Source organism: Stenella coeruleoalba, assembly GCF_951394435.1.
Source record: "Stenella coeruleoalba genome assembly, chromosome: 12".
NCBI classification, from domain to species: domain Eukaryota; kingdom Metazoa; phylum Chordata; class Mammalia; order Artiodactyla; family Delphinidae; genus Stenella; species Stenella coeruleoalba.
In genome coordinates, this window is record NC_137158.1 from 72,042,936 (window position 1) to 72,056,572 (window position 13,637).

A 13,637-nucleotide genomic window follows, 5' to 3' on the forward strand; every position below is an offset into this window, starting at 1 on the left:
TCCCTTTAACAAACATGCTCACATTTTTTGCAAAGAAAGATAATCAACAACAAAACTAAATTACAGAACAATATATACAGTATATCCCAAGTATATTTTCTTTTTTTTTCCTAATATCTTTATTGGAGTATAATTGCTTTACAATGGTGTGTTAGTTTCTGCTTTATAACAAAGTGAATCAGTTACATATATATGTTCCCATATCTCTTCCCTCTTGCGTCTCCCTCCCTCCCACCCTCCTTATGCCACCCCTCTAGGTGGTCACAAAGCACTGAGCAGACCTCCCTGTGCTATGCGGCTGCTTCCCACTAGCTATTTTACATTTGGTAGTGTATATATGTCCATGCCATTCTCTCACTTTGTCACAGCTTACCCTTCCCCCTCCCCATATCCTCAAGTCCATTCTCTAGTAGGTCTGTGTCTTTATTCCCGTCTTGCCCCTAGGTTCTTCATGACATTTTTTTTCTTAGATTCCATATATATGTGTTAGTATACGGTATTTGTTTTTTTCTTTCTGACTTACTTCACTCTGTATGACAGACTCTACGTCCATCTACTGCACTACAAATAACTCAATTTCATTTCTTTTTATGGCTGAGTAATATTCCATTGTATATATGTGCCACATCTTCTTTATCCACTCATCTGTTGATGGACACTTAGGTTGCTTCCATGTCTGGCTATTGTAAATAGAGCTGCAATGAACATTTTGGTACATGACTATTTTTGAATTATGGTTTTCTCAGGGTATATGCCCAGTAGTGGGATTGCTGGGTCATATGGTAGTTCTATTTTTAGTTTTTTAAGGAAACTCCATACTGTTCTCCATAGTGGCTGTATCAATTTACATTCCCACCAACAGTGCAAGAGGGTTCCCTTTTTTCCACACCCTCTCCAGCATTTATTGTTTCTAGATTTTTTGATGATGGCCATTCTGAGCGGTGTGAGATGATATCTCATTGTAGTTTTGATTTGCATTTCTCTAATGATTAATGATGTTGAGCATTCTTTCATGTGTTTGTTGGCAATCTGTATATCTTCTTTGGAGAAGTGTCTTGAGGTCTTCTGCCCATTTTTGGATTGGGTTGTTTGTTTTTTTTGATATTGAGCTGCATGAGCTGCTTGTAAATTTTGGAGATTAATCCTTTGTCAGTTGCTTCATTTGCAAATATTTTCTCCCATTCTGAGGGTTGTCTTTTGGTCTTGTTTATGGTTTCCTTTGCTGTGCAAAAGCTTTGAAGTTTCATTAGGTCCCATTTGTTTATTTTTGTTTTTATTTCCATTTCTCTAGGAGGTGGGTCAAAAAGGATCTTGCTGTGATTTATGTCATAGCGTGTTCTGCCTATGTTTTCCTCTAAGAGTTTGATAGTGTCTGGCCTTACATTTAGGTCTTTAATCCATTTTGAGTTTATCTTTGTGTATGGTGTTCCAAGTATATTTTCTTATGTTTATAGTTGTTTATATATTTTATATACAGGTAAAATTTTAGAGAAAATACTAAACAAAAGCACATAAACTGAGGGCAATAAAAGGGTTGAAGAATTCTCTTTTTAATCTATCTGCTTCTTGTAATATATTTGCATACTGCCTATTAGAAGAAAGCAAAAAAAAAGGAGAGAAGGAAGGAAATGTGCCAGTAACTAAAAATAACAATTGTGATAAAGTATTTTAACTACTATGATAGGAAACCATTGTATCACACAGCAGGGCCAGTATTAGACTCAGTGATATTGAACCCAATACCTAAGTTAGTCACAGCAGCTGGTCCTAAATCTGTCAGGATGAGTTGAGAGGAAGGTGAGGAGAGAACTGCTTGACTAGCACATGTAAAAATTCAGAAATTAGAGAGAATATGACCTTTTCAGTATGATCTTTGTTTTGTTTGCAAAATGGGGTTCTAGGGTGCTAGAGCAAGAAGTAAGATCCAGAGGTTGGCAGGGCCCTTTCCTGAAGGGCCTCAAGGCAAGAAGAGATTCAGATTTTACCATAGAGGCACTGAGATGCTTTGGAGGATTTTAAGCAAAATGGCATTAATAGACTGTGTTAAAACATTATGTCTGCAACTATGAATTGAAAAAGTACTCTAAATATAATTTCTAAGAACAGAAAAAATGTTAGAACCTTATTGTTATGAAATTATATGTAATCATAAAAGGTACAAAACATGAAAAAAAAGGAAAAAAAGCTCACTCGGAAGACTGCAGTGTGTTGTATGGATGAAGGGAAACATAACTGGAGACAGGGAAACCAGCCACGCAGAAGTTGCAGAATAACCCAGGTGTGTGATCATGGCAAGTGAAATAAGTCAGTGTATTTGTTTACCAAGGCTGCCATAACAAAGGCCCACAAACTGGCAACGTAGGTAGCTTACGCAACAGAAATCCTGACTGCCACAAGTCTGAGATCAAAGTGCCAGCTGGACTGATTCCTACTGAGGGCTGAGAGGGAGAAGATACTCCATGCTTTCTGCTAGCTTCTAGGGGGTTCTAGTCATTGGCATTCTTTGACTCATAGATTTATCACCCTGGTCTTTCTGTTCCTCTTCACGCACCATTCTCCCTGTGTCTCTCTGTCTCCAAACTTCCCCTTTTCATAAGGACCTCATTTTAACTTGATTATCTCTGGGAGATAATCTCTCTAAGAATGGTGACATTGTGAGGGGCCGGGGGTTAGGACTCCAGCATGTTTTTGAGGGGGACACAATTTAACCCATAACAGGCAGTGACAGTGAATCTAGAGGAACGAGAAAGGATTTTAAGGTACCAAGGAAGTAAAATTGAGAGCGTTGGTTGATTGGGGTTTGACTTGGGGAACTGTTGGACAGTAAGTGTCATTTACTTAGAGGTTACAGGAAGAGAACCCCATTGGCTGGTTGGGCAACAGAAAGACAATAAATTCTTTTTTTCTTTTTCTTTTTTTAAAATTTTTTTGGCTGCACTGAGCCTTCCTTGCTGCGTGCGGGCTTTCTCTATTTGCGGTGAGCGGGGGCTACTCTTCGTTCCAGTGTGCGGGCTTCTCATTGAGGTGGCTTCTCTTGTTGCAGAGCACAGGCTCTAGGCACACAGGCTTCAGTAGTTGCAGCACATAGGCTCAGTAGTTGCAGCAAGAGGACCCTAGAGTGCGCAGGCTTCAGTAGTTGTGGCTCACGGGCGCTAGAGCGCAGGCTCAGTAGTTGTGGTGCATGGGCTTAGCTGCTCTGTGGCATGTGGGATCTTCCCGGACCAGGGATCGAACCCGTGTCCCCTGCATTGGCAGGCGGATTCTTAACCACTGTGCCACCAAGGAAGTCCTAAGTCATTTTTAGGTGTTAAACATGGTAGGCCAGTGAAATGTCCAAGGGATACTGCATAGGGGAGTCGGGCTGGAGACACAGATTTGGAACTCATTATGCTGTTTCTGCCCATGAAGTGCCCAAGAAAGTTTGTACAAAGAGAGTCAGATCCAGGACAGAATATTAAGATTCTCTGATATGTATCAGTGAATGTCAGTGTGAGAGAAGTCTAAAAGTAGCACCTCTGAAATAGGAGGTACAAAAGTTATTATGCTCATGGAGAAAAGTTTTTGAAGAAAGAGAAAATGAGGGTTGATTCGACTTTGTCAGATTCTCCTAACAGTTCAGGAAGATGAGAACTGAGGTTTCTATAGGGTGGTGACAAGGTGCTTGACACCATGGCAAGAGCAAGTTTAGCACCTTGGTTGGGGGCAGAGTGGAGCGCTGTGAGCGAGTGGGAGGTGATGAGCCAAGGACAGTGGAAGTTGACAACTCTCCTTAGATTGTTAGCTGGGGAATAAAATAGAGCCGAGACTGGTCAACAGGGTTGATGGAAGATTTTTTTTTTTGGTTTGTTTTTTGTTTTGTTTTGATCTGTCTTTCAGTGGGTGAGAACTGCACAGGTACAAAAGCCAATATCAAGGAGAAATAAAGTGGGGAAATTTAAGATAAGGAAGAGAGAAGATAGAAAAGCAAGTTTCTAGAGAAATTGAAAGTTTTTATAGGGTCCTGAACATTTGCAAAGATTCACCTAAAGTAGGAAAGAACCTCAACAAAACAAGAAACCTCTTAGACTGCATTAAGGGAGGAGTTGGGAAGGAATTAGACTGCACATTTCCAGTCTTTTTTGTAAGAGGTTCCCAACCGGCTTGGTTAAAGGGTGAGAGCACAAGCGACAGGTACTACTTCTGACTTCTCTGTATTTTTGTGAAAGAAAATACTGTTAACAGTATTTAACAAACGCTGTTAACAGTGAGGTTTTGAAAGCTACTGCTGGTTGTGCTTTTTGTCCCACTAGAGAGGAGGGCGTAATGGAAAGGTTTGATGTGGCAGTAGTTTGCAGTCTATCAAGTTTTATAAGTGAGTGCTTATTATATCTAAATAAAACGTTACATTTCCTGTTTGGGATATGATGATAATAAACATCCGATATTTAACTTCATTTTACCACAGCATACTGGGATCTTTTGCCAAAGTCTATAATAGCACTAATATTTCCAGGATTTTAACTGACTTTATAAAGTGGTTTTACTTGTAGATTATCATATCAGCAAATGATACAGTTTCTTTTAGCTATTTGGAGGAAAGACCAGCATACTTGTTTATAAAAGTGAATGTTTTTCTTTATAGGTATTCAGTTAAAGTTGCATTACCACATCCTGTTACAATACAGGTACGCACATCCAAACCAGATGCATTCATCAAGCTACAGGTCCTAGAAAATGAAGAAGTTATCGTGAGCTCCACTGGGAAGGGCCAAGTTATCATTCCAGCAATTAACCTCTTGGGGAATGAGAAAGCCTTGAGCTCCCAGTGTAAGTGTGGCTTTTAGAATTGGTTATTTAGATTCATAAACAGATATTTATGTTTATGTAACTGACTTTCTAAATGTTTTAAGATAAAATAGCAAGTAAACATTTAATTGCTAAAATTTGATATAATGGGAAATATTTTTTAAAAACTATTGCTTTTGTGTGCCAAATTAGTCTCTGAAGATCAATAGATTTGTTATAACTGTGCTTTAAAAATTATTACCTGAACCTTCTTAGACTTCTGAATAAGAAATAGATTTTTATTACTTTGAAAACATTTTTTACTTTTATTCCCAATTAATTATTTTTAGAAAATATTCTACTTATTAAAATTAACAGAAACTTTGAAGTTATTACTTGCAATGTAATAGTCACAGGAGCTTTTTTTTTTTTTAATGGCGGTACAATTGCTTTACAATGGTGTGTTCGTTTCTGCTTTATAACAAAGTGAATCAGTTATACATATACATATGTTCCCATATCTCTTCCCTCTTGCGTCTCCCTCCCTCCCACCCCCCCATCCCACCCCTCCAGGCGGTCACAAAGCACCGAGCTGATCTCCCTGTGCTATGCGGCTGCTTCCCACTAGCTATCTACCTTACGTTTGGTAGTGTATATATGTTCAGGCTTCTCTCTTGCTTTGTCACAGCTCACCCTTCCTGCCCCCCCATATCCTCAAGTCCATTCTCTAGTAGGTCTGTGTCCTTAGTCCTGTCTTACCCCTAGGTTCTTCATGACATTTTTTTTTTCTTAAATTCCATATATATGTGTTAGCATACGGTATTTGTCTTTCTCTTTCTGACTTACTTCACTCTGTATGACAGACTCTAGGTCTATCCACCTCATTACAAATAGCTCAATTTCATTTATTTTTATGGCTGAGTAATATTCCATTGTATATATGTGCCACATCTTCTATATCCATTCATCCGATGATGGGCACTTAGGTTGTTTCCATCTCCGGGCTATTGTAAATAGAGCTGCAATGAACATTTTGGTACATGACTCTTTTTGAATTATGGTTTTCTCAGGGTATATGCCCAGTAGTGGGATTGCTGGGTCATATGGTAGTTCTATTTGTAGTTTTTTAAGGAAACTCCATACTGTTCTCCATAGTGGCTGTACCAATTCACATTCCCACCAGCAGTGCAAGAGTGTTCCCTTTTCTCGACACCCTCTCCAGCATTTATTGTTTCTAGATTTTTTGATGATGGCTATTCTGACTATTGTGAGATGATATCTCATTGTAGTTTTGATTTGCATTTCTCTAATGATTAATGATGTTGAGCATTCTTTCATGTGTTTGTTGGCAGTCTGTATATCTTCTTTGAAGAAATGTCTATTTAGGTCTTCTGCCCATTTTTGGATTGGGTTGTTTGTTTTTTTGTTATTGAGCTGCATGAGCTGCTTGTAAATTTTGGAAATTAATCCTTTGTCAGTTGCTTCATTTGCAAATATTTTCTCCCATTCTGAGGGTTGTCTTTTGGTCTTGTTTATGGTTTCCTTTGCTGTGCAAAAGCTTTGAAGTTTCATTAGGTCCCATTTGTTTATTTTTGTTTTTATTTCCATTTCTCTAGGAGGTGGGTCAAAAAGGATCTTGCTGTGATTTATGTCATAGAGTGTTCTGCCTATGTTTTCCTCTAAGAGTTTGATACTTTCTGGCCTTACATTTAGGTCTTTAATCCATTTTGAGCTTAGTTTTGTGTATGGTGTTAGGGAATGATCCAATCTCATACTTTTACATGTACCTGTCCAGTTTTCCCAGCACCACTTATTGAAGAGGCTGTCCTTTCTCCACTGTACATTCCTGCCTCTTTTATCAAAGATAAGGTGACCATATGTACATGGGTTTATCTCTGGGCTTTCTATCCTGTTCCATTGATCTATCTTTCTGTTTTTGTGCCAGTACCATACTGTCTTGATTACTGTAGCTTTGTAGTATAGTCTGAAGTCAGGGAGCCGGATTCCTCCAGCTCCGTTTTTCGTTCTCAAGATTGCTTTGGCTATTCGGGGTCTTTTGTGTTTCCACACAAATTGTGAAATTTTTTTTTTAGTTCTGTGAAAAATGCCAGTGGTAGTTTGATAGGGATTGCATCGAATGTATAGGTTGCTTTGGGTAATAGAGTCATTTTCACAGTGTTGATTCTTCCAATCCAAGAACATGGTGTATCTCTCCACCTATTTGTATCATCTTTAATTTCTTTCATCAGTGTCTTATAATTTTCTGCATACAGGTCTTTTGTCTCCTTAGGTAGGTTTATACCTAGATATTTTATTCTTTTTGTTGCAATGGTAAATGGGAGTGTTTTCTTGATTTCTCTTTCAGATTTTTCATCATTAGTGTATAGGAATGCCAGAGATTTCTGTGTATTAATTTTGTATCCTGCTACTTTACCAAATTCATTTTAGCTGTAGTAGTTTTCTTGTCACATCTTTAGGATTCTCTATGTATAGTATCATATGTCATCTGCAAACAGTGACAGCTTTACTTCTTCTTTCCGATTTGGATTCCTTTTATTTCCTTTTCTTCTCTGATTGCTGTGGCTAAAACTGCCAAAACTATGTTGAATAAGAGTGGTGAGAGTGGGCAACCTTGTCTTGTTCCTGATCTTAGTGGAAATGCTTTCAGTTTTTCACCATTGAGGATGATGTTGGCTGTGGGTTTGTCATATATGGCCTTTATTATGTTCAGGAAAGTTCCCTGTATGCCTACTTTCTGCAGGGTTTTTATCATAAATCGGTGTTGAATTTTGTCAAAAGCTTTCTCTGCATCTATTGAGATGATCATATGGTTTTTCTCCTTCAATTTGTTAATATGGTTTATCACATTGATTGATTTGCGTATATTGAAGAATCCTTGCATTCCTGGAATAAACCCCACTTGATCATGGTGTATGATCCTTTTAATGTGCTCTTGGATTCTGTTTGCTAGTATTTTGTTGAGGATTTTTGCATCTATGTTCATCAGTGATATTGGCCTGTAGTTTTCTTTCTTTGTGACATCCTTGTCTGGTTTTGATATCAAGGTGATGGTGGCCTCGTAGAATGAATTTGGGAGTGTTCCTCCCTCTGCTATATTTTGGAAGAGTTTGAGAAGGATAGGTGTTAGCTCTTCTCTAAATGTTTGATAGAATTCGCCTGTGAAGCCATCTGGTCCTGGGCTTTTGTTTGTTGGAAGATTTTTAATCACAGTTTCAATTTCAATGCTTGTGATTGGTCTGTTCATATTTCCTATTTCTTCCTGATTCAGTCTTGGCAGGTTGTGCATTTCTAAGAATTTGTCCATTTCTTCCAGGTTGTCCATTTTATTGGCATAGAGTTGCTTGTAGTAACCTGTCATGATCTTTTGTATTTCTGCAGTGTCAGTTGTTACTTCTCCTTTTTCATTTCTAATTCTATTGATTTGAGTCTTCTCCCTTTTTTTCTTGATGAGTCTGGCTACACAGGAGCTTTAATAAACAAATTATTTCTGAAATAATGGACAACAGTGATACTCTGAGATATATTCAGTTTTTTGTTTTTTGTTTTTATGGTACATGGGCCTCTCACTGTTGTGGCCTCTCCCGTTGCGGAGCACAGGCTCCAGACACGCAGGCTCAGCGGCCATGGCTCACGGGCACAGCCACTCTGCAGCATGTGGGATCTTCCCTGCCCAGGGCACGAACCCGTGTCCCCTGCATCGGCAGGTGGACTCTTAAACACTGTGCCACCAGGGAAGCCCTATTCAGTTATTTTAAGAACTTGATTCTGAGTATAAAAATAACACATGTCCAATGTAGAAAATTTGAAAAATAGAAAATTTGAACAATGCAACAAGAAATCCCTTGTAATCATGCAGAAAAAATACTGTTAGTATTTTAGCTTTTATGCCTCCATTGTCTATTTTTGCATTCTCATTTTAAACAAAACTATGATTTTACCAATTTTGGTAACGGGTATTTCTTCTTAAAAGTCTAACTTTTTATTTGGCATTGGTTGGGAATCTCCAAACCTATGTTAAATAAGAGTGATGATGATATATTTCCTTTTCTTAAATAGAAAGGCTTATAACATTTAAGTATTATGTTTGTTGTTGACTTCTAATAATTGCCCTTTTTAACATTTAAGAAAGTTTTTCTACTGACAGCTTAGAATTTTAATATGGGATGGGTTTGGAACTTTATTAATTACTTTATTGTTGTTTATAGAAATCATCAAATGTTATCCCTTTGAATTTCATAAATTAATTTTTAATTTGGAATCATTCTTGAAATAAAATGTATTTGTCTATAATATTTTAATAAATTCCTATGTTTAGAATATACTGTTTTATTTAGTTTGTTAGATCATATTTTCTCTTTAACTTTTAACATTTATAATATTTTTACAATTTCCAAATAACTCTTTTGGCTAGTCTTTTCTTGTTAACATCTTAATTAATTTTTTGGAGTTAGAAAGTGTGGCTGTATATTTTCTATTTTGAGGATTGCGTAGATGTTTTTACTGTGGTGTAATTCAAATCAGTTTTGGTTAGTGTCACACTTAGGTTTATGAAGAACACATGCTCTGTTTTGAAGGTAAATAATTTGATGTCTAAATACACACACACACACACTCTCTGTACACTTATATATGTACATATATATATAAAATAAAACTTGGTAGCTGAAATATCTAAAAATTTAAATTGTCATTTACGTTTCATCTTATTGGCTTGTAAATTTCTGAAAAAGTAAAAATCTATCTCTAATATTTTTCATTTTACATATTTCTATATTACATTGCTAGTTGCATAAAGTTCTACATTTGCTTTATATTTATTGATATGTTGTATTTTTAAAATGAATGTAAAGCAGTCTTTTTTCAACTTTAATAGATTGTCTGACATTAACACTTGTTCTTCCATTTGTTATCATTTGCATGTTCATTTTGGTTCATGCATTTAGTTTTTCAACCTTTGTGTTATAAATGGGTATTTTTTTCCACTCAATCAAAGACTCTAGTCTCTGAAATAGAGTAATATAATCCATTTACATTTTTCTCTTTTTTTTTTTTTTTTTTTAGAAGATGTTGGGGGTAGGAGTTTTTTGCTGTGTTGGGTCTTCGTTTCTGTGCAAGGGCTTTCTCTAGTTGTGGCAAGCGGAGGCCATTCTTCATCACAGTGCACGGGCCTCTATCGCGGCCTCTCTTGTTGTGGAGCACAGGCTCCAGACGCGCAGGCTCAGTAGTTGTGGCTCACAGGCCTAGTTGCTCTGTGGCATATGGGATCCTCCCAGACCAGGGCTCGAACCCATGTCCCCTGCATTAGCAGGCAGATTCTCAACAACTGCGCCACCAGGGAAGCCCCTCCATTTACATTTATTTTGATAAATATGCTTTTTCTGAATTCTGTCATCATGTTTTGTTTTAAAATTTATTATATCTTCTAGCTGACCTTTACCTAACTATTTGGTGGCTGGTACTCTTCCTGATCTCTCATTTTTCCCAATATTGTTTATGCTGATTATCTCAAGTATATAAGCAAATTACTAAAAAGAACTTTTACCTATTTTCTGTCTAATATTGATACTTTTCCTTTTTTTCCTTTCTAAAATAAATGCAAACAAGGCAGGGCTCTTTTTCTTCTCTCTTATTGACCCTGGAAACAGTGTTTGAGTTGTCATTGCAGCCCAAGGATATTCCTTTTCAATATGAAATAAGAATTTGGAGGAGCGGAGAATTGAGTCCATTTAGGACTAAGAATACACATAAATTTTATCATTTGATAGCTATATTCATTTACTAGGGCTGCTGTAGCAATTTACCACACACTGGGTGGCTTGAAACAACAAAGATGTATTCTCTCACAGTTCTGGAAGGCAGAAGTCCAAAATCAAGGTGTTATCAGAGCCATATCTCCATCAAAGCCTCTATGAGAGAATCCTTCCTTGCCTCTTCTAACCATTGTTGGCTCCTGGCATTTCTTGGCTTGTGAGAGCATATCTGTGCCAATGTCTGCCCCTGTCTTCACATGACTTTCATTCTGTGTATCTGTGTCTTCTCCTTTTCTCTTTTAAGGATGCTCATCATAGGATCTAGGGTCCTCTTTAATCCAGGTTGATCTCATGGTGGAATCCTTACCTTAATTATAGCTGCAAACACCCTTTTGTCAAATGAGGTTACATACTGAGGTTCTAGGTGGACATATGTCTTGGGGGGGGGGTCACTATTCCACCCACTACAGCATTGTACCATAGGTCACTTAGCCTCTGTTCAGTTTTTTTTCTTTATTCTTTGCTTCCATTTAGATCATCTCTATTGCTTTTTTTCAAGTTTACTAATCTTTTCTTCTAAATTTGACAATGTTTAAGTCCATCCAGGAATGTCTCATTTCAGTTATAGTCAACTCTAGAATTTCTTTTTATTTTTTATATAGTTCATTTCCCTGTTAATATTCACCATTTGTTCTTTCATTATGTCAACCTTTTCCCTTAAATCCTTAAACACATTTTTAATCACTATTTTAAAGTCCTTGTTTGCTAAGTCCAACATCTGTGTCAGCTCTAAGGGTATTTCTATTGACTTTTTTCTGTTGGTTACATTGTGCACTGTCCATTGTATTTGCTACGTTACCAAGACTCTAGATTATGCTGTCTTCATCAAAAGAGTGTTGAATTTTGTTCTGGCAGACAGTTTACTGACAGTTTAGCTTAATCCTATCAAAACTTTGTTCTAAGCTTTCTTAAGTCAGGTCTAGAGTTTCCATTACTCCAGGGCTAGGGTAGCTCTAAAGAATACCCTTTCTTGAGTTTCAGCTGAATGCTCTGTGTTTTCATTAAATTTTCTTCATTTTGGCAGAACTCCAATGTCTCTCAACTCAACACTGCAACCTTCAGAATCTCCATTAAACTCACAATCTTCCAGTAATGTCTACCAGGCATCGTTAGGTATTTGTACAAACGAAGTTTAAAATTCAGCTAAAGACTCAAGTAGACCCCTATGCATATTTGTGAGTTCCTTTGCTGCTCCGATGCCTGCTTTCTGGTACCCTGCCTCACAAATTCTAATTGTCTCAGGAGCCTCAAATTCCAATCTTTGCTTCCTAAATCTGACAACACAGCTGTTCACTGTTTGAACTCTATTTCCCTGTGCCATGGGTGAGAAGATCTTCACGGGCAGAAATGTGGGAAAGTGGAGAGATCATCTTGAATATTGCCCTTCTCTCAAGGATCACAGTCCTGGGCTGTCTATTGTCCTCCGGCTTAAAGCAGTTGTTTTATGCATTTTGTCCAAATTTATCATTTTTATGGTATAAAAATAAATCCAATGCCCATTATTCTGTCATGGTTGGAATCCAAATTTCCCTGTGTGCTTCACTTATGTTTCCTCAATACATGTTTGATGAATTAATTAACATCCAGCACATATCTATTTGTATCCCTTCCAATGGTATTTATATTATCTGTTAATTAAGAAATAATGACTGTAAAAATTAAAAATTACAGTAACATACACACACATAGTATTAAACGCTGAAGAAGTCAGAGTGTGTGGTATTAGCTTATTGTCATTCGAGCGGCACAGAATGAATGAGAAATTGTTGAATTGTTGTATAATCTTTTATCAATCAGTGGTGGCTCAGAATATGCATTGCTCTATGCAAGTCATATACCATTACACTAAGTTTCTTTAAGACCAGAATATTTTCAAGAAGCCAGTGATGTTGGTTTTTATCTCATTAAAACAAAACAAATTGACCTGTCCCTTTGAGTGTTCTATAAGGATATAACTAAATAACACAGTCAGTAATAACTATGCATTCCACATATCTTAACTTAATCCTAATATTTCTCATATTCAGCTAGCAAGCAAGTTCTTTCAACTCATGCTTCATTCAAGAAAGAGCAAGAATTTTACGTTAAGAAGAAATCTGTCCCAGGAGGTCATAAATCCTATAAAAGACCTGGAAGTGCAATAGTAGACACTGGTCAGCCTATTTTGGATGAGGAAACTATCTCTGTACCCACTATAGAAGAAACTGCTAGCACACCACAGCAGGTAATTTACATTTAAAAGAACTATTTAATGGTACTGCTCATAAAAATTTAACGTAAATTGCAACAATTATTTTCCTAAAAATTGTTCCTGTATAATACTTTTTATAAGTAGTGCCACTAGTGTATAACCAGAATTGAAGAATTATTGAAAATTTTCTCTGTGCCAAGATTTTAAAATATGTGGCAAATTTAATTTTTACACTAACCCTATAATGTAGATGTTATTATCTTACATTATATATGAGTTAGTGGTTATGAGACTTTGGAAAAGTTCATATATTAAGAAAAACATACTTGCATGTGCCTTAAATTGAAGAAATAAAGGACAATGCATATAATTTAAGGCAGCAAAAGAAAACATGATTTATCCATTGAAAACCAAGAAAATAAATTAACTAATTAAAAGAAATAAAAACAAAATGCCAAAAATAAATCCTAATATGGCAGTAATTAAAATAAATGCAAATGGATTATTAATCAATTAGAAGGATAAAATTTTAACGTTAGATAAAAAATAAGATCCAACTGTAAGTAGTCTAAAGGTGACACTTTTAAACAAAATAGCACAGAAAGTTTAAACTTCAACCAAAAGAGAGCTGTGATGATATTTTAATATCTCAATACATAGGATTCATGGGGGATATTATATAAAAATAAAAGGAAAAATAAAGCAGTATGACCATAACTGACATATAGGCACCTCACTGCCTAGACTCAATAAATAAAAAGCAAAACTATTAGAGCTGTAGAGAAAAATAAGTTAACAATTGAGTTGAATATTTTAACACATATCTTTCAGAAACAAGTAGATCAAGCTGA

At 36.5% G+C, this 13,637-nt stretch overlaps 1 protein-coding gene and 1 long non-coding RNA gene across 6 annotated transcripts in view; one reads left to right on the top strand and one right to left on the bottom strand.

Moving 5' to 3' along the window:
- The window catches only part of ADGB (androglobin), a gene marked incomplete at its 5' end in the record, with an annotated part of 169,423 nt that overhangs the window by 130,219 nt on the left and 25,567 nt on the right, over positions 1–13,637 (top strand). For all 3 annotated transcript variants that reach the window (XM_079939320.1, XM_079939318.1, XM_079939319.1), the window contains 2 exons: positions 4,622–4,806; positions 12,623–12,819. In XM_079939320.1, coding sequence (XP_079795446.1) covers positions 4,622–4,806; positions 12,623–12,819 — 382 coding nt within the window. The remainder of the gene's footprint in view (positions 1–4,621; positions 4,807–12,622; positions 12,820–13,637) is intronic.
- The window catches only part of LOC307195309, a 442,224-nt gene that overhangs the window by 40,047 nt on the left and 388,540 nt on the right, over positions 1–13,637 (bottom strand). The window lies entirely within an intron of this gene.